The 21,819-nt window shown below is 33.4% G+C and overlaps 1 protein-coding gene across 1 annotated transcript; it reads left to right on the top strand.

Moving 5' to 3' along the window:
- Positions 1-20,358: 20,358 nt before the first annotated feature.
- LOC139854777 (uncharacterized) lies at positions 20,359-20,808 on the top strand. Its single transcript, XM_071844060.1, has one exon. It carries the CDS (start codon positions 20,359-20,361, stop codon positions 20,806-20,808), a length of 450 nt encoding a protein of 149 aa, XP_071700161.1.
- The last annotated feature ends 1,011 nt before the right edge of the window (positions 20,809-21,819 follow it).

The following is a 21,819-nucleotide window of genomic DNA, read 5'->3' as shown; positions in this document are numbered from 1 at the left end:
CGCCAAAATACCTTTCAAGGTAAACAACTTACTTCAGTGCCCACGAGTCTCACGGAACTTTGATATGCCCCTTCTTGTTCAAATACGGTACCATTGTTGGTCACTCCTTAAAATTTTGGGACGAAATTTTCATTAACAGGTGGGTAATGTAACGACCTTGGATTTTCCAACGTTATTTATTAATAATTATTATTATTAATACCTATGATTAAACGAATGTATGTTATTACATTTACTTGTTACCATAACTGCCCGAACTTGACTTTAATTGCCCGAAACGTCTTTGTGACACATGAAACTTTCACGAATAATATTTTTAGAATATTATTTACATTCATGATTGATATTATTAATCATTTTAATTAACTAAGGTTATTAGTTAATTACATGGGCTTTTATTGGATTAACTTGTTACTTACATACATACTTGGGCTTTTTAATTGTACATGGGCTTAGAAGCCCACCCTACCTATATTAATGGACTCATTAGCCCATTACTTCCATTTAAGTATCATCATTAAGGTTTAACTAGGTGGTTTAGTTCATGGAATCTAGTTACTAGTATGGTTACACCATCTTCCAACACCATGCACCGTTATGACCAACTTTTAAAGCCAATTACATGTAAAAGCTAGTGGACATTTTTCTTCCCCCCTCCCCTTGTGAACCGTCAGTTTAGGGCAAGGATACAAGGAGTTTTGTTTCAAATTTTGTATTACTTCTCATCTTGCTCTCTCACATTTCACATACACACTTACTTGCATACTTTCTTTTTTCTCTCTTTTATCTCAAAAATTGTAAGTAACAAAGTTTAATCTTCTTCCTTCCTCTTGTCTAAAAACCGCCACCTAAGACACCTTCATCATCATCATCACTTGTCTTTGATTGTTGTTACTTGTTGTAGTTGTTTACTTATTTGTTGTTACTTACTTACTAATTATCAAGAATCAAACTTTTTAGTTTAATTCTTCATTCTATCTTGTAATTACTAGAACACACAAGAACATAAACTTACTAGTTCATGATTCTACCTTTATTGTTTTAAAAGATTTAAGGCTCATGTGTTGTAAATCATACTTGTAATTCATGTTTGTAAACTTAAAGTTTACATTCTTAAAGATCAAACTTTGGTTTGAATCTTTAAAGTATGAACAACCCATGAACTAGTTACTTGTTTACTTAATTTATTACTTCATATTATGCACTTTAAATTCATGTTTGTTGGTTAAAATTGGTCAAGTGTTACTAGTTAACTTTGATCTCATTTATCTTGAACAAAAGTTAACTTTAAAAGTTCAAGAACATGTAAGTAAGCTTTCTTTAATTATAACTTGTACACTTGTGTTAGATCTAGACTTTTGAGTCTTGGATCTTCAAGATCAAACTAAAAACTATGTTCTACATCTTAAGATCTTGATTAGTTAGTTTATTTTCAAGTTTGAAGTTCTACATATCTTTTATATTTCATGTATGTGTTAAATCTAAGACTTTGATGTAACTTTGGTTCATCAAAACACTTGCAACACTTGATTGTGTTGTGCTACACATATTAGACTTGCACTTGGGTTATGATGGTCAAAACTTGGTAAATATGGTGTAAACCCATCAACGAGTTGTACACTTGAAGCTATATGCATCAAGGATGAGAACCGTGATGAACATCAAGCACATAAACCCACCGGAACCTACTGTTTTTCTATTTCTGGGTCTGATAAGTAAGACCTGGGCTGTTTTAATGTTGATTTTCAGATATCTCTGTTCTAGTAGATAACTTTTCATATAGGACTCTTCTTAATCCGAGTTACGGTTTAGGATTTATGGTCCTCCGATCGTCACTATGTCCATTTAACGTTGTGCTGAAAATTCTGACCTACTCGCACTTAGACCGTCGCCACGGTCAAACGAAGACGAGTTTGATTCTGTGATTTTTATCACAACTAAAGGACTCATATTCAGAGCCATGTCCAATAGTCTCACCTTATTTCAGTAGGTATTGAGGCCGTGGTGACTGACCGAAGTCAGCCTTTGTTTTAAACTTCTTTCATGAACGAAACTTACTTTACACCTTTTGTTTAATGATGAATGATGATGACCCTTAAGATCTTATTGACATATTTTTAAGCCTATTCGGACGATTTACCCACTTAGTACTATTTGACTTAGGTTGAGGACTTTTCGGACCTACACACTTGCTTATTTCCCGACTCGACTTTACCACTACTTTACCACTGTGAGTTATAGCATTCCCTTTTTACTTTAACTTATTTTGGGAACTGAGAATACATGCGGATTTTATGTTTTACATACTAGGCACGAGTACTTAAACTTTATATATGTGTGGGTTATATAACGGCAGAAACATTTCCTTTAGCTCGGTAACGTTTAGTCTTTGGTTTTTGAACAGGTGAACGCGAATCTTAGATATGGATCCATAGGGTTTGACATCCCCACTCGGGCTAGTCGCGCTAGCATTTAACGAGTGTTTAATACTTCGTAAACATACGCACTTGCCAAGTGTACTTTCAGGGGGTGATATATTATTAAACGTTAAGTTAGTTACCGAGTGCCCACGGTTGAGCATATACTTAAACATACTGATTTGGATTACTGTTTTGAAACGCTCTTTATAGCACTGAAATTTCGTGGCCTACCTTACATTACTGTTATACTTAAACTATAGCTCACCAACCTTTGTGTTGACGTTTTTAAGCATGTTTTTCTCAGGTGCTTAAGGTTGCTTCCGCTGTTGTACTAGTCTTGCTGTAGACAACCCGCTGCTTTAGAGATGTCCCGCATGAACGTTTACTTTTGCATACAAACTTTATTACAATTGAAACATGATTTGTAACGACCATAGGAGTCACGTACAATTACTAATTGCTTCTGTTCATTGAAGCATACTTTTGTTGTAAAACATTCGATGTTGGTTAAAACATCACTTTTGTTATGAATGCAAACTCCTTTTGAAATCGCATATAGTACTTAACCATGTAATGATCCTGTCATTGATGGTCCGTACAAGATGATTTAGTACGGGGCATCACAAGTTCATTCGTATGGATCAATCACCATGTTATTCAAGTAGCACAACTTTGCTACTTTCACATACTGTTCAGCCTGCACCTTGTTCTCGCGTCGATAGAGCATACGATTATAGTACAACGTAAAAATGTCAGCCTCGGTACAGTTTCTCAACCAAATCAGATCCAACACACGAATGCATTCAATATCATTCTCATTCACCTTATCAAGCACAATCACAGCTTCTTCTAAACGATCATCATAAAACCACCATCTGAATCTCTGACTCCAATTTTGCGGCAACCTCCTCAATGGTACCTTCTTCATAGTCTTTGCCCGTTTGTACTTTACAATTCTTCGAGATTCACCAGTTCTAGGATTAACTTTGTAACTAATCCTAGGAAACTGTGGCCTAAAACCTTCCCAATTCTTTGAATTAAATGCAATTCGAATCTTCTTCACTAGTAACGAAGATCGATCGTTCATTCCACAATACAACATCCTTAATCTGGCAATCTGCATTAGCTCAAAATACGGTAGTGACTTGAATTCGTGTCATGTTTAAAATAATCAACACCAAATTCTTGTTTAACTGCAAACATGTTGAATTCTTCAATATAAGCCCAGACTAGAATTCTCCCTTTCGCACTCTTTCTCAGATTAATCATCTTCAAATACTTTGGCTCAAGCTTCGGTTTCTCACAATACTTTCTAATCCTCAAGATATCTCTCCAATCAGCTTCCAACTTCTCAACTGATTTATCATTATATTTAACAGGCAAGAAACCTTCAGGCAAAACTTCAGTTCTCTCCTTCTCTTTACACCTTCTATTCAAAATCTCATCATTAGTCTTAAACAATTCATCAAAACCAGGAAGATCTTCATTCTTATCATTTTGATATGTAGGAAAATCTTCATGAGTAACATCTTCAACCAGACCATCAACATCTCTATCACTTAGATCCTCAGTAATCTCTGGACCAAAAGATTCATCCTTAGATGGAGAATCGTCGGACTGTGTGTCAGCAGCTTTAGCTTCCTCTTGCTTTAGACGCACCAGTTCGTCCAGCTCTTCTCTAGAGAGATTGTGAGGGATCTCTCGCTCTTCTAGTTCATCATAAACAACAGAATTCTTGAGCTCATCCTGTTTAGAAAAGAAATCACTAAAATTATAATCAATTTTAAGAGGAATTACTGACAGTGTTGTAGCTTTGGAGGAACCAGGAGCCTCCACCAATCTGTTTTCAGGCTCATCCTCAGGCATCTCTACCAAATCAAACTTTTCTTCCCATGCAGTCACCTTAGAAAGAGCTGATGCAGCCAACTCCTTAGCTTGAGAAGCTTCTCTTTTCGTATCAGTCAATAACAACGACTGATCACCAACTTTCCTTTGCAACAGGTCAACTTGCAACGTTAACCGTGCAAAATCCTCAGACTTAACACAATTCTCCTCCTTCAACTGCTCAACCTTTTCATCCATTTCCTTTCTCATTCTCAAGTTATCAGCCATAGCTTGAACATATAAATTATTCAAAGTACGAAGAGTAGAGGAACTAACACCTCCTTCTGCCCCAGTATGTGGAGGAGCATCAGGAGTTGGAATAGAAACTGTCTCCTGAGACACTTGTTGTGCCACGGGCGGTGATTGATGAGTTGATTGGGTTTGTTGAAGTGGAGGTTGTTATCCTTGAGTTTGTGAAGCCTGAGTTCCCTGGGTAGCACCAGTAGCAGATCCACCGAGAGTTTTATAAACAAACCTAAACCTTTTCTTCGGTCTGAGCTTTGTTGACACATGTGAACCCTCATTTTCAACCATTCTTCTTCGTTCACCTCTTGAAGCTTCCTCAACACCCACATTAGGATTAACATCACCTATTTCATTAACTAATCCACCGGCACCTGAACCACCTGCAGCTTGAGTATTAACTGGTTGTTCAACTTCTTCATCACTATTTGCCACTTCAAAATTAGGCTCTCGATCAGATAAACTATTTACATTTCTCCACTTCTTCCCTGGAGGACACTGATAGTTCTCTCTCGCAAGATGACACACAAGCTTGCCATCATTAGCACTTTTCTTCTGATTCAGTCGATTGAAAGTAAGATCTGTCATATGTTTCAACTCAATGATATCTTTCTTCAATCTTGGCAAATCAACAGTTTGACGGTTGATCATAATCTGTAAAAACCTCAGATAAATCAAATATAACTGACTCGTCACATTCTCCACCAGCAGATCAAAGATAACCCCCGAGAAATTGAAATCAGCTTTCAAAACCAACGCAGCAAACATTCCTTGATAGATCTCGCTCAGTTCATCAAACCCGCCTTGTAACGGACTTAAACATTTAACCACAACCAGTGACAAGTATCTGTACGGTGGAGTGAACCCACTTCTCTTGATTGTAGCTCGAGTAATATCACCAGTATACTTACACCTTAACATACACCCAGTAATCTTTGTCTTGGACAACTTCTTGGGCATGTCCTCATCATCTTCAAACAGAAATGTGTTTCGAATCGTATCTTCAGAAATCTTAATCTCTTTACCACACACAGAACTCACAATCATCTTTCGGTCATCTACAGTCTCAACTTTTGCCTTCTTCCAGAATTCTCTCTGATGCGAATAATAAGAAGTACACGGCATAGATACTGCAGCAAAGATTCTAAAATGCTTCAGAAATTCTATCACTCCTTTGTATTTTCCAGCATTCAGACCCTTCTCGTTCAAATAAGCAGTCAAATTAGAACCATTGCAGGCTTTCAATCCTGGAAGATCAGCTGATTCTGGTCCACCTGATGATTCAGTTTCAGATCCATGTACTACCTGCTCTTGATCGATTTGTACACCTGACATGATTAACAATAACTGCAAACACAATTTCAAATCAGTATCATATACTCATGACTTATTAGATAACACAGTGTGATCATCACAGAATATATTACATCATTTAGTCCATAAGATCAAGATCACGATTACATGTCCGAAGTAAGATTATTACAGACATAGAATAGTGTATCAATGCTAATAGGCTAGCATCATCAAATTACATACCAAGCTGAAAATACATAATAACAAAAACAAAAACAGAAACATAAACTCAGAATACTTATCCCACAATGGGATTCTCTGGCACTAGCTTTTCCTCATATTGAACCACACCAAGTTTCTCAAAAAAATTATGCAATAAGGCTGCATACAGAAATGGTTCTTTCATCTCAAGAAAATCTCTCATCACATGAATGAGAAAGTGGCCCATATTCACTTGAGTACCCTCTAGTAGGCAATACAAAAGCAGAGCTTCAGTACCAGACAACATATTATCTCCTTCTCTCCTAAAAGTTACATTACTTTTGATTATTCTCAAGTGTATCTCATGTTGTTGTGACTCGTCATAACTAATCTCAACCCTACCAGCATTAACTACTTTCCCTAGCTTGCATAACCTTGCAATTATGTCAGACAGTTTGAATCTGTTGGGAATCTTTCGTAGATCTTTGCTAGGATATAGTATTTTAACCCCAGTGAAAGAAACATTCAACAGGTTTGAGAATTCCTCCATGGTCCACTTATACTGTTGGTCAAATAAGCCTGAGTGGACAAATTTCTTCTTACTATCTTCTAAGGCAACATTGGCATAAAATTCCCACAACAAATCAGGACAAAAGTAATCCCCAATGTCTAAGAATGCTTGACATCTAATTTGTTCCCAAAGGCTATAGGTCTGTCGAGTCGCAATGACCTTTTGTTCAACTAAAATGGGTCATCCACTAGCTAGATTTCTCCTACGGTCGATGTTAAACATCCATTGCCCAACAAAGGAACCACCTGACATTCTAATACAGACTATAAGCACTAGCATTAGATAGGCATAAGATTATCAGAGACCTAAAATTCATTCAAATTAAACATTAAAACCCACCATCGGTCCAATTAAGTGACCATCGGTCGATGGACTAGACCATCGGTCCAATGGTCTAGACCTATGACAGTTGGTCTAAACACACCACCAAAAATCTAACTGATCAACTTGGAGACCTACGACCGAGTGTAGAGACATATGGCAGAGTGTAAGACACCATCGGTCGATGGTCAGAGACCATCGGTCGAGTGTAGTTCATCAGATCTGTTTTTACTCAATAATTCAATTCGATCAATCTGTTGTTTCTGGGTCAATTCCTGGTCACAATAGTCTCTAAGGGGGCCGATAAACACAAATATACCAACAATTTTAACAGATAATGTCCAAAAGTCACTCGATTAAAAGATAATACATCGAACATGAAATTAACGATTTAAAACAGATGAAAGTGAGTTAGAGTACCTCGTTAACGGTGCTGGAATCACAAAGAAAAGATGCACAAAACTATCGGACAAAAACTCCTTTCTCTTTCACTTGAAAATCGAAGGTAAAATCTCACAAATTTGCACAAAGTGACTGACCCGATCGAATTTGGGCCTTTTATACTCTGTTAGTGACCATCGGCCGATGGTCTAATCCTTCGACCCGATGGTCCAGACACTCGGTCGAGTGTCATAGTCCTTCGGCCGAGGGTAAATACTGTCGGCCGGTGGTCTTGGCCTTGAAAAATTTAAAAACTTAACACTTTTCATACTCAAACTTTACCTTCTTTTTCACATTCACTCCCCCTGGGACTGATCTCCACAGTATAAATCAAACACGCTTTGTTCCTTTAAGCTCTAAACAACTTGTTTTCAAATTTAATAAAAATATAGGATTCCTTTCACAGTAAACCTCTCCGAGAACTGAGTTGCTTGGCTTAATACATAAACAGAAATGCATATGCAACTAATCTTATGAATGCAAATGATTTTGGATTTTTCAGATAAGAAAGCATATGCAAATTCACAAAGCAAACTACTGTGCAAGATTCAGCATATCATGATCAGCAATATTATAACAGACATATTCAGTAACTTTTAACCTTTTAGGTCTGCAATAAATCAACTTCTAACATCAGTTTCATTAAACAATTGCATAAGAAGAGTATATGATGTCATCAGCATAGGAACATGTAATACTGCTTATCATGAATCACACTAAGAAAAGCATAACACATGTTTTTGTGAGTTGACATATCTCATTGATTTAATCTCTTAATTCGGGGATCAGAACTGAACCTTATTGACATGTTATCCCACAATTCAGTCATTAACTTACTTGATAAAGCATATACAAAACAACTTTCAAATATATCAGTAAACGTTTACCAACTTTCACCCTAGACTTCGATGATCACGTTATATTAATTACATTAACATTTTTCAATGTTAGATTTTGATCACGAAGTCAGTCCTCATTTGAGATCGCACGATGTTTTAGGTAGAACAATTGAGCACAACATGTTGAAGCTGTCCTCTTATCACATCAATGTAGTCTCAATTTGATTGGACAGAACCATCTCACGATGTTTCTAGCAACCCTGTCAGCCATGAGCTTCTACCTTAAACTTACACTTTTCGTTTCAGATAACCTTGTGAATCTCAAATTTATTGCATACTTTGTTAAAGATGCATACCGGCCGCTATAAACTCCATACTTAAACTTAAATTGTTTGTATGTATGATGTTGGATGGATGTAAGTGAAATATATATTTGATTGATGGAACGCTAAGATACCTTCCAGAAGATATTCCCTGTTATCCAGGCCAATAGGTACAATCCCATACCACAGAAAAAAGATGTAAAGTCCACCAGATTAGAAATGTGGACTGAATGATTTAAGTTCTCTATATCTGATGATCTGATGATTTCTCCCCCTCGGATGTAGATAAATAAATCGTCCAATTAATTCTCAGATTGGAATATCTGTTGTCTCATACGTAGATAACGTGAAAATCTTCGAAGCTTTGTTCAATTCTTGATCCATGTTTCTCTTGTAGTAATGTGATGCATCATGTTATTAGTAACTTGAAATAAATAAACATAAACATAACATAACACATTTTTTTAATGCCTTTTCTCCATGCCAATTTACAGCACATAAACAAAATAAGCAAAAAAAAATAAACAAATACAACTATACATGATGATGGTGCACCACTATCTTTGACTTTTATTGTAACTGCATGGAAAACCAATCTTCTGATGTTGAAATCTAGAACCCAATGACGTTGCATTTCATAAATCATTCTGTTTCTGTGATACAAGACTGCACTTCTCAACCCTTCAAGAGAACACACCTCCCTTTGGGTACCCGATATGTATGTTGTTGAATTTCGGTCCAAGTAATAAAGGTAAATAGAAACATGTATGCATCCTAGACAAAGTATGCTCACCTTGAGGACTCACAAAATTATCCTTTGCTACCAAGTATAAATCGTAGTAGGGGAGACCTCAACCGTCTGTTGAGTTTCTGAACAATCATTTCTCAGTACATATTCAGTGATAAGTAGGTGACTACCCTCAACCGCTGTAAATCTTTCCATGATTTTCTCATCATGATATTTATGCTTTGTTAGTGTGATCATCTTCTATCTAGAGTTAGGCCAATAAAGTCTACTGACACATTATCAATCATCCTGTATTACTTGTTTTTCACAACTTACATGTCAGTCCAGTATTGCAATCACTTCCCCATAACATAGAATAAGCAACTCATTTTCAGGTTTTTTCCAATTTTTATGGATTTTCCATTTTCCAATTTTTATTTTTTTTTCTGGTTTTTTCGATTTTTATGTCTTTTTGATTTTCTCTGTACAAAATTATAAAACTATCTAAAAACATAAGCAAACATGCAGAAATATCATCAAATACTAATCTATCATGCAAATGACAAGAGAACATGCAAATGACCTACAAAATATCATGCAAAGCTACACATATTATACAAGTAGTTTCAAGTTCTTCACAACTCAGTCTCTTGGTTAGGTTCCTCTGTGTTAGGAACCTCAGTTTCAGGAACCACGTTAGTAAGCAATTTAATACCTATTTCCTTTAACAGAAAATCAAAGCGTAGTTTATCAAAAGCTTTTGTGAAGAGATCAGCCCTTTGGGCTGTAGTGTCTATCTGCACTACATCTATCAACTTTTTCTCATAGCAATCTTTAATGAAATGGTATTTAATCCCTATATGTTTCATTTTAGAATGATTTACGGGATTTTTAGTGACAGCTATGGCAGCAGTATTATCAACATAAATAGGAGTGTTAGAAATTTGCAAACCGTAGTCACGTAGTTGCTGTTGAATCCAGATGACCTGTGATGTACAGCTGGTCGCGGCAATGTATTCTGCTTCACAAGTGGACTGAGCTACTGCTATCTGCTTTTTACACTGCCAGGTAACTAGTTTGCTACCCAGAAATTGACAACCCCCTGATGTTGACTTAAAATCTTTCTTACAACCTCCATAGTTAGAATCACTATACGCTGTGAGATCAAAACCATCCTCACACGGATACCATAACCCTAAACTCGGTGTATCTTTCAAATACCTCAGAATCTTCTTAACCACCAACATATGATGAACATTAGGATTCGCCTGATAACGGGCACACAGACAAACCGCAAACATGATATCTGGTCGAGAAGCTGTAAGATACATTAGAGAACCTATGATTGCCCTGTATAACGTTTGGTCCACTGAAAATCATACTAAATATTCAAATGTGAGGGGTAAATAGTATATTTGAAGTGAATAATGAGATGTCGTTTGTTGGGGTCAACCGACCAACAATCTGCTACCTAAAACTAGTATATAAGGGTAATGTATAATGTATAATATAAAATGTTGTACTTCCTATGTGTATGTGAATTGAAGATTTGGTTAAGAACTTTCATATGTATTCTAGTTTAGAACAATCACTCATTCTCAAGGAGATTATGATGTTGTTTTTGATTTAGGAGGTAATTTAAACACAACCATATTACCATGTAATTTAGATGTATATATCCTAATGAGTTTGAACTTTCTTTCTATTGATTTGAAGCTATCTGAATCTTCAAATTGGGTCGGTCTATTTAGGTTAATTCATACATCAACTTAATTTGATTCAAATTGGGTCAGTCTATTTAGGTTAATTCATACATCAACTTAATTTGATTTGCATACGTTTTTTTGTCATATACTACGTAATGTTGTAGACTTGTAGATAAGAAGAGTATAAGACAATGCATACCAAGTATGGTGTAAACATTATTCATATAGCGTTATAACTAAAATGGTAGGTAATGCACATGGTGTAAATTTCAGAGGTATATTTTATGTAAAGACCCGTCCTAATCCATCCAGACGAAGTCCATATCGATTATAAACGATTCACAACAGTTGATTTCATCGCGAGGTACTTGACCTCTATATGATACATTTTACAAACATTGCATTCGTTTTTGAAAAGACAATCTTTCAATACATCGAAAGTTGACGGCATGTATACCATTTCATAATATATCTAACTATAATTGAATTAATAATAATCTTGATGAACTCAACGACTCGAATGCAACGTCTTTTGAAATATGTCATGAATGACTCCAAGTAATATCTCTAAAATGAGCAAATGCACAGCGGAAGATTTCTTTCATACCTGAGAATAAACATGCTTTAAAGTGTCAACCAAAAGGTTGGTGAGTTCATTAGTTTAACATAAATAATCATTTCCATCATTTTAATAGACCACAAGATTTTCATTTTCAGTTCTCATAAATATACGTCCCATGCATAGAGACAAAAATATCATTCATATGGATTGAACACCTGGTAACTGACGTTAACTTAATGCATAGAATATCCCCAAAACAGAACCTCACGTATGTATAATAATCTCGAAGTACTAAAGCATTCGTACCCCGAATGGGACTTGTCAAGGTCCATAGATCTATCTTTAGGATTCGCGTCAATCAGGGGCCATTTCCCTAAATTCTTAGGTTACCAGACTTGAAGGGCGATATTCGGTTTAATAATCCAACCATATAATGTAGTTTTTGATCACTTATGTCTATTTCATAAAACATTTATAAAAGCAGCGCATGTATTCTCAGTCCCAAAAATATATATTGCAAAAGCATTTAAAAAAGGGAGCAAATGAAACTCACACATATAAATGTTGTAAAACAGTTAATAAAGCATTTGCATGTATTCTCAGCCTAAAAATGTAAAGAGTAAAAGGGAGCAAATGAACTCACACATATAAATATTGTAAAACAGTTAATAATTTATTACGCGATTTAAAAAAATTTGTTATCTGAATTATCCTAATTTATATGTACCTGTATTTATCTTTATACATTATAATTGATATTATTAATTAATACATATAACAATACTAATAACATTCTTAATATTGTAAGTAATAATAATAAAATTTATAATAATAATAAGATAGTAATAATAGTAATATTATTATTGATCATAATGATAATAATAACTATAAAATTTATAATAATAATTATAATACTAATTATAATAATAATACTAATATTATTGATGATAATATTAATATTAGTGATGATAATTCTATAACAGTTTAAATATATCAAATTCGCATCATTTAAATAATATTAATAATACTAATGTTGATATCATCATTGGAATAGCAATATTTGTATAACAACTATACTCATACTTGTATTTTATACATGTATTTTATACATGTATCATTACTTATATTATATATCATCTTTTGTTGAATATTTGTTACTTATAAATTTTATTTATATTATCATATACATATAATAGTAATTATCTAGAGAATTATATATATTTAATATAAATTCCTTTTAAGCATAACTTAATGATTTTATGTTTTATTTTACATATTTAAATTATTTTTTTTTAAAATTTAAGTTATTATATATATACTTACATTTATATATATATATATATATATATATATATATATATATATATATATATATATATATATATATATATATATATATATATATATACATTTTTATTTACACATAATTGTTCGTGAATCATCGGGCATGGTCAAAGGTCAAATGAATTCATAAAACAGTTCAAAGATTTTAAGACTCTGTTTAATAGACTTTGCTTAACGTGTCGAAATCATATAAGATTAAGTTTAAATTTGGTCGTAAATTCCCGGGTCATCACAGTACCTATCCGTTAAAGAAATTTCGTCCCAAAATTTGAGTGAGGTGGTCATGGCTAACAATAAAAATGTTTTCATGACAAAATGAAGTGATTGAATAGAGTTTTATCTTTACCTTGTCATATAGATTAAACAATTCGGTTACTTGAAGCGTATGAGTGAAGCTATCGCAAAAGATTGAAATAGAAAAAATAAAGATTCATCTTAACTTTTGACAGAGTCAGGGTTGAATTTAGAAAAACAAGGTGCGTCTTAGCTTTTGACGTTGTCTTGCTTGAATTCCGGAATTCAAGGAATTTAAAGAAAATCTTCAAAATATAAAAGATTTGATTCTTCGCCGAATAAGGAAATTAAGATCTCTATAATTAAATACGGTGATCTGCCTTGATTACTCTGTCTAATATTTCTATTATAAATTAAACTCTTCCGTTCCATTATTCTCACCATTCCTATACTTTCTTTCTTAGTTCATACATCTAAAAGATTGTGAAAATGCTTAATCCAGTTCTAATACTTGATATTTTCCTAATTATCATTTCCGTCATCCTTCTTTCCAATCTTCCGCCAGAGAAATCTGTTTACTTCTACTATTACCTTGGGTGATATTATTCTTAATTATACCGTGTCTTTATATTGCTATTCTTATTAATATCCATGGTTTGTGACCTCCGTGTTGTTGTTGGGCTTTATAATTTCTCTTATATTTTGGATCTCTTTGCCTTTTTATTATCCTTTCGACCTCTAATAAAGCGAGTAACGGTCCAGAATTCGTAAGTATGAAGTTTCGAATGAGTTTAAAGTTCTAAACAAGAAAGAACGTAATAGCACGATTTGATTTGTCAAATTACCAGAATAACTGAGAATAGAACTATCAAGAATATATTTTCTTGATATGTTCAGAAGTTAATCAGAATGAAAGAGTTATGTAACATGACACATGATGACGTTATAATCTGTGAATCATCATATTCCATTTAGAAACTCAGCATGACTTACTGTAATATAATCACGTTGAACAAGTGTCATTATTTTATATTAACTCATGCATCAGTTCCCAACATTACTTCAATAACATTCATATTTTAAGCTCGAAAGTTTACAGAATATAGAAACTAACAGTTTCTATATGATGTAACACTGATAGCACGAAGAGATTAATGATTTCAGATAAGAATAATTATGAAAATTTCTTCAGAATTATGGAGGATATTTATAAAGAAAGATATGATGATATATTGGAATTTCTAAGTTCGAAAGTTGATAAGGGAAAATTTATCGTAAGATTTTAACATGACTTCGGAGCAGGATATTCTCTAAAGATTTCATCGGATCCAGAATTACCTGGATTCTTTGAATATAGGGTATGGTCCTTGTATTTGTCCTTCGTCTCCTTCGTGGTTAGCTCAATCCATTTTCCAGTTCCAACTTTTCTGAGCTTTTCCACATACTATTCTTTATCATCAAAATTCCGACGATTAAGGTCATTTACGGTTGTCTACGGTTTCTGCTGCTTCATTCAGTTTTTTTTTTTCCAACATTCAGAGTATTGATTTGTAGACTAGGTGCTTTTCAGAATTTCAGAATGGAAGATCATAATTCTAAGAGGTAAATGTTATATGTATACATATAATTGTTGATGTAGACATGCTGTGAGTTTTCAAAGTACTGATTGTTGATTCCCGGTATTTGGTATGACAATTCTCGTTACAAGATGCGGATGAGTATATGATAGGGTTTCAATGGATAAATATAGTGATTTATCGGAGAGATTTAAGCCACGGAGCGACGAGGTTACTGATACGTCTGTGGTTATAAAGGTGGAATATAAAAGGTTCTCCGGTAACGATGATGAAGGGGTAATCTTTATAATAAGTTTTATTCGAATGAAAAATTGAAGCTGATTTGCTGGAGCTATGACAAAATTGACTAATTTGAAAAAGAATTGCAGGTTATTTTCGGTAATAACAACGCCAAAGGAGCTAGCACAGATACGTGTTAAACGTTTACTCAGGTTCCGAGTGTTTTAAGGTGCATAACTATATGCATCAATCTTTTCTTCCGTAGATGAAGTGTGGTTGGTTCATCCTCTGGATTGAGGTGTTTTCAAGAATAATGAAAGGTTTGAACGCAGATTGTAATCGTCAAGATACAAATGAGGTTTAAGATGAAATCAAGTGACAAACTTGAAGAATTATTTTATTTCATATGTTATAATCAATATTTTAATTCATTTTTAATTGTCCAATCTTGATAGTCCACAGTTGATAGTCCACAGTTAACAGTCCAATAAATCATAAATAGTTTAATTTATAATATTCGAATTAATTAATACGTATCGTGACCCGTGTATAAGTCTCAGACTCGATCACAACTCAAATTATATATATTATTGTAGAATCAACCTCAACCCTGTATAGAGAACACGATCATTACTGCATATAGAGTGTCTATGGTTATTCCAAACAATATATATAAATGTGTCGATATGATATGTCAAAACCTTGTATACGTGTCCCGATATTTAAAGTGCGTAAAATAAATAACAGAAATTAAATAACGATAAATAAAGTGCGTAAAGTAAGTAACAGAAATTTAATGATGATAAATAAAATTGCGAGAATATAAATTGCGATAAATAAACTGCGATAATTAAATTGCGATAAATAAATTGCGATAAAATAAAATGTAATACGGAATTAACAGTTAGCTAGGATCTTGTTAGCGTGGTTTCTTAACAAAATTTATATTGTTAATTAGTCTGTTTCTAATCAATTTTTATTGTGTCCATTATTTCTTCATTATGCCACTTGTTGGATTCTGATAGGTCAAAATTCAAATATGAAATTGAATTAAAATGGTTATTCGGTGGTGAACGGATACGTATATCTGTGGATGTAAGTACGATAGTAAATGACTGTTGAATCAGCTTCGAAGAATGTACAGTGTAACTTATTAATGTGAAATCTGAATATTCCTCGGGTATTACCTACCCGTTAAAATATTTTCACCATTAACAGTTTGTACTATAGAATTTTTAATTACAATCTTTATGAAAACATATATACATATATATTTTCTTCAGATGTAATTATAGATTTAATGAGTTAATATGATATTAAACTCATTTTGATTTACCGTTGAAACAAGAATATATAATCTCTAAAACATTAGAGATTACATAATCGGCATGAAGAACGAAGATAAATGATGCAGAACGTCATGTAGAACGATGATTATGCTCGGGGTACCGATTGTGATGTTGAGGCGTGTGTTGTTGTGGTTTGTGTTGTTGCTGGTGGTACAGTTGATGTCGTTGATGTTGTTGAAGCTGGTACATTTTGCACCATATTTTCCAAGGCTACAACTCGGGCGCGAAACTCATTGACTTTATTACTCCGGGATGATTGTCGGTATGAACGAGCGAATGAATAAGGTTTAGAATTGTGAATAGAATATAATCGTGTCGAACTACTCTGGAAATGAGGAGGAAAATGATGTCTCGAACAGGTTCGCCGGTAAGTGCTTCAGGTTCTTCGCCAAGAGGGCAATTTGGTTGGTGGAAAGGATCGCCGTCTTTGCGTCTCCATTTATTAAGTCGACGACGAACCCATTAGATGAATTGGGGATGGCTGATTGGTTGATTCATTCTGGTGACGCTGCTTCTGGAGCTTAGGTGAATATCCGTGTCGGAATAACTGTCGGAATCTGAGGAATTCGAACTGGTTGAGGATTCATATCGTACATTCAAATGAAGGATTTTTGATAAGAAATAGATTACAGAATATAGATTAGTACCCTGCAATACATAATTTACATATGCATATATAATACTAAAATCCCATAAGTTACGGAGGAATCTACGGAAGCTGTCAGGCAAAGGTAACAATAACAGATACGCTAAGATATGAATTAACAGATATGCTAAGATATGAATTTTATCTAGACTAAGAATAATAAGCAGGTGATTTTTGACACGAAATGATAAGCAAAACTTTTGACATGCAGACACGGTCGAAGTCCAGACTCACTAATGCATCCTAACGACTTATCAGTTAGACACACTAATGCATGACCTGGTTCGCTAAGACCACTGATCTGATACCAACTGTAAAGACCCGTCCTAATCCATCCGGACGAAGTCCATATCGATTATAAACGATTCACAACAGTTGATTTCATCGCGAGGTACTTGACCTCTATATGATACATTTTACATTGCATTCGTTTTTGAAAAGACAATCTTTCAATACATCGGAAGTTGACGGCATGCATACCATTTCATAATATATCTAACTATAATTGAATTAATAATAATCTTGATGAACTCAACGACTCGAATGCAACGTCTTTTGAAATATGTCATGAATGACTCCAAGTAATATATCTAAAATGAGCAAATGCACAGCGGAAGATTTCTTTCATACCTGAGAATAAACATGCTTTAAAGTGTCAACCAAAAGGTTGGTGAGTTCATTAGTTTAACATAAATAATCATTTCCATCATTTTAATAGACCACAAGATTTTCATTTTCAGTTCTCATAAATATACGTCCCATGCATAGAGACAAAAATATCATTCATATGGATTGAACACCTGGTAACCGACGTTAACTTAATGCATAGAATATCCCCAAAACAGAACTTCTCGTCTGTATAATAATCTCGAAGTACTAAAGCATTCGTACCCCGAATGGGACTTTTCAAGGTCCATAGATCTATCTTTAGGATTCGCGTCAATCAGGGGCCATTTCCCAAAATTCTTAGGTTACCAGACTTGAAGGGCGATATTCGGTTTAATAATCCAACCATATAATGTAGTTTTTGATCACTTGTGTCTATTTCGTAAAACATTTATAAAAGCAGCGCATGTATTCTCAGTCCCAAAAATATATATTGCAAAAGCATTTAAAAAAAGGGAGCAAATGAAACTCACACATATAAATGTTGTAAAACAGTTAATAAAGCATTTGCATGTACTCTCAGCCCAAAAATGTAAAGAGTAAAAAGGAGCAAATGAACTCACACATGTAAATATTGTAAAACAGTTAATAATTTATTACGCGATTTAAAAAAAATTTGTTATCTGAATTATCCTAATTTATATGTACCTGTATTTATCTTTATACATTATAATTGATATTATTAATTAATACATATAACAATACTAATAACATTCTTAATATTGTAAGTAATAATAATAAAATTTATAATAATAATAGGATAGTAATAATAGTAATATTATTATTGATCATAATGATAATAATAACTATAAAATTTATAATAATAATTATAATACTAATTATAATAATAATACTAATATTATTAATGATAATATTAATACTAGTGATGATAATTCTATAACAGTTTAAATATATCAAATTCGCATCATTTAAATAATATTAATAATACTAATGTTGATATCATCATTGGAATAGCAATATTTATATAACAACTATACTCATACTTGTATTTTATACATGTATTTTATACATGTATCATTACTTATATTATATATCATCTTTTGTTGAATATTTGTTACTTATAAATTTTATTTATATTATCATATACATATAATAGTAATTATCTACAGAAATTATATATATTTAATATAAATTCCACTAAGATCCGCCCCTGAGTTGGATGAGTCTCTCGAGTCTTCATGGGCGCTTATAGATGATATATATTTTATGGCTTATGTAGGTGGTAATGAAGTCTTTAAATCAAACCTTTATACTTAAACTAGAGGCGAAATTTACTAGAAAAGGTTTAATCGAAGAAACTTAACTATCGGGATCGAAAATTCAAATCTATAGAAATTTAGATCGTTGCCTAGAGTTGGTATTCGTATTGATATTGATTGGGAATGAAAAATCATAGAGAATACGGCTAATGTTTGTGCAAAGTGTGTAACATTTGAATGAAACTCGTAACTCGTATTTATATACTGTCAGTTCTCTCTGCCGTGCAGCAAACTATGTCTCGTACGACAAATACACAATGTCGTTATTTATTTATTTGGTTATTTATTTATTTCAGTTATCGTTATATTTGCAAAAAAAAATTAAAAAAAAAAAAATGAAAGCCAAAAAGATTTTTATTAATAAATTAGATCCATGTATCTTTATTACCTAGATAAAACCCTAAAAGGCTTAACTCTCTTTAATTCTCGTTACTTGGGTAATACGGAGTAATATATATACAATACAATATATATTATTAATTGACGTCTAGATGTATATGGGTGTCCTGAAGTTTCACATGAATTTAGCCTTATAGTTATGTGTTATATGTACCATGTACATTAATCCTATAGACTTTTGCTTGTGCACCACACGACCAACTCTCTATAATTATCCGAACAAAACATATTCTAGTGCTGCTTCAGAAGAGATTATCTATTTTAATTATGTAGTAAACATCGCAATCAATTGCGTCGTTCACACAAGACGGGGGCATAAACTGATGTACAAAAAACAACTGACTTTGTTGCACGATAGAGTGAAGTCGGTGTAAGATTTTGTCAGACTTAACATTCACACGACAGTGTGTATTTGTTGTACACGACAGACATAGTTTGCCGAACGACAGAGAGAATTGACAGTATATAAATAAGGGTTACGAGTTTCATTAAAATGTTACACTTTACACAAACATTAGCCGTATTCTCTATGATTTTTCGTTCCCAATCAATGCCAATACAAGAAAACCTCACGACTATCTAACAAAAGAAACTATTTGGAGACAGCCTCGATTCAACATAAAGAGGTCCAAACACCTCTTTATACGACACGATGAGTAGTTGCCGCATATGATTTTCCATGTTCTGTGTGTTCTGTGTTCGTTGATGTCACAACCATTGGAACACCTTTTACCCAATAAACTTATCTTTAGACCTTGGTGGCTTTATGTCACGCCATAACAAAAGGAAGGAACATAATCTATTTTTGAAAAAGAAAAAAAAAAAAACCTCACTACACGTTATTACCTAATATAGTAAAAGCTTCATGGCTTGTGTTTAAATTCTTCTACTGAGAATAAAGAAGTACGGATTAATACACTAATACGTCTATTGTTTCTATATTTACCTAAAGTGACATTTATCTTGTTCTGTTTTATTTAGAAAAAGAATTATTATCTTTATCTTTATTTATATGATAAATAACTTAGATTAACTGCATAGGAAGTGAACAAACACACTTCCCTACACACATTACTGGATACAATATTTTCAAAGAGATAGCGAATAGCGTATATGATGTTCTCAAGGGCACCGAGGGAAGGAAATAACTGGAGGAAGGCCGAAGCTGCCAGATTATGCATAATTGCTGCATTGATTGCAATAACCATGTTTGTAGCAGCTGTCAAGGTATCAGGCCGTGCAAACCATCAAGACGTTGTCTTCATCATATTTGAAATATCAGATATAATCTCATTAATTGCTTCAATTACAGCATTTTTAGCTTTCTCATCCGTCCTGATTACACCACGTTTTACTGAGGATAATTTTCTGGTGAGTTTGCCAACCCGAATGCATGTTGGACTTTTCTCCCTAATGCTCTCTGTAATTGCCATGACGGTGTCGTATAATGCAACAATCATCCTTCTCCATGGCCATCAACACATATGGATGCTTGTTACAATATGGGGCGTAGTTTTCATCCCGACTTGCTTCGTTGTTGCTCCACTATTATGCCTCAAGTAGGGTTAATCGGGTCGGTCAGTTTATTATGAGATCATGGTAGGTTTGCATGGATTCAAGTTATGATTTTTAAATGTATTTTATTTTTATATTATGTCAATGTTAATGTTAACTAGATTATGGTGTAGTAGTTTTATATGTGTTTTCTAGGAATTAAGAGGTTAACGTATTGTAATAGTATATTTAACTATTTAAGTGAAGTAGTTTCTTTTGTTCCCTGTTCTTTATTTTCCTCCCTGTTAACACACTTTATATTTGATTTAAAGGGGCCTGTTAACATAACATGCGGAAGCTTTTACGCAAGTGATCGAAGTTTGAAAAGCAAAGGAAAACTGATCCTTATTATATGTAGACATTCTATATTGTCTTTTAGATTTAACCACTGTAACTTTTATGTTAAGTAATGTATGAAACTCGTCAATTGAGTTTAGAGATTTGTCGTTTTTTCCTAATATAAATTTCTTGTCTGTGATCAACTATCTATAAACTAAATTTTAGGAGAATTGTATAGTCCTCTTAACTCAAGAGCTTTTGAGAAACATGGGATGCCACAAATTTTGATGAAAATGATTTGTTCTTAGAAGCACGTTTTAGATATCTCCTGGTAAATTAAAAGATTTGATGCTAAATTTTCAAGCAAAAAATAAAAAGAAAGACTCAGGCGATTTTAATGACAAATGGCAAGAATGTGGTTGCAATAGAGATTTCACAAACAATAACGGAGTAAAACAGATCTTTAAGATGAAAGCAAGATCAAATACAAGAAGTTTTCACAAACAATGGTAATAGTTAGTAGTTAGTGCCTTGACTGTACGACCTACACCTATTGCATGTTCTTGTTTGATTGTTGCTCTAGGATTAAGTCATATCAATTGTTTAGGTATGTATTAGGTTTCTATCTGCTTTACTTTCAGTATATCAACTGTAATGCTGTATAATGTTTAGTTTGGTATGATCTCATTAGTATGATGAAATGATTGTTAGTTTTCATTTAAAGTTTTGTCAACTTAACCC

The sequence above is a fragment of the Rutidosis leptorrhynchoides genome, chromosome 6 (assembly GCF_046630445.1).
Source record: "Rutidosis leptorrhynchoides isolate AG116_Rl617_1_P2 chromosome 6, CSIRO_AGI_Rlap_v1, whole genome shotgun sequence".
NCBI lineage: Eukaryota > Viridiplantae > Streptophyta > Magnoliopsida > Asterales > Asteraceae > Rutidosis > Rutidosis leptorrhynchoides.
Note: the sequence above shows the minus strand (reverse complement) of the source record. Positions and strands in the feature narration are given on the sequence as shown.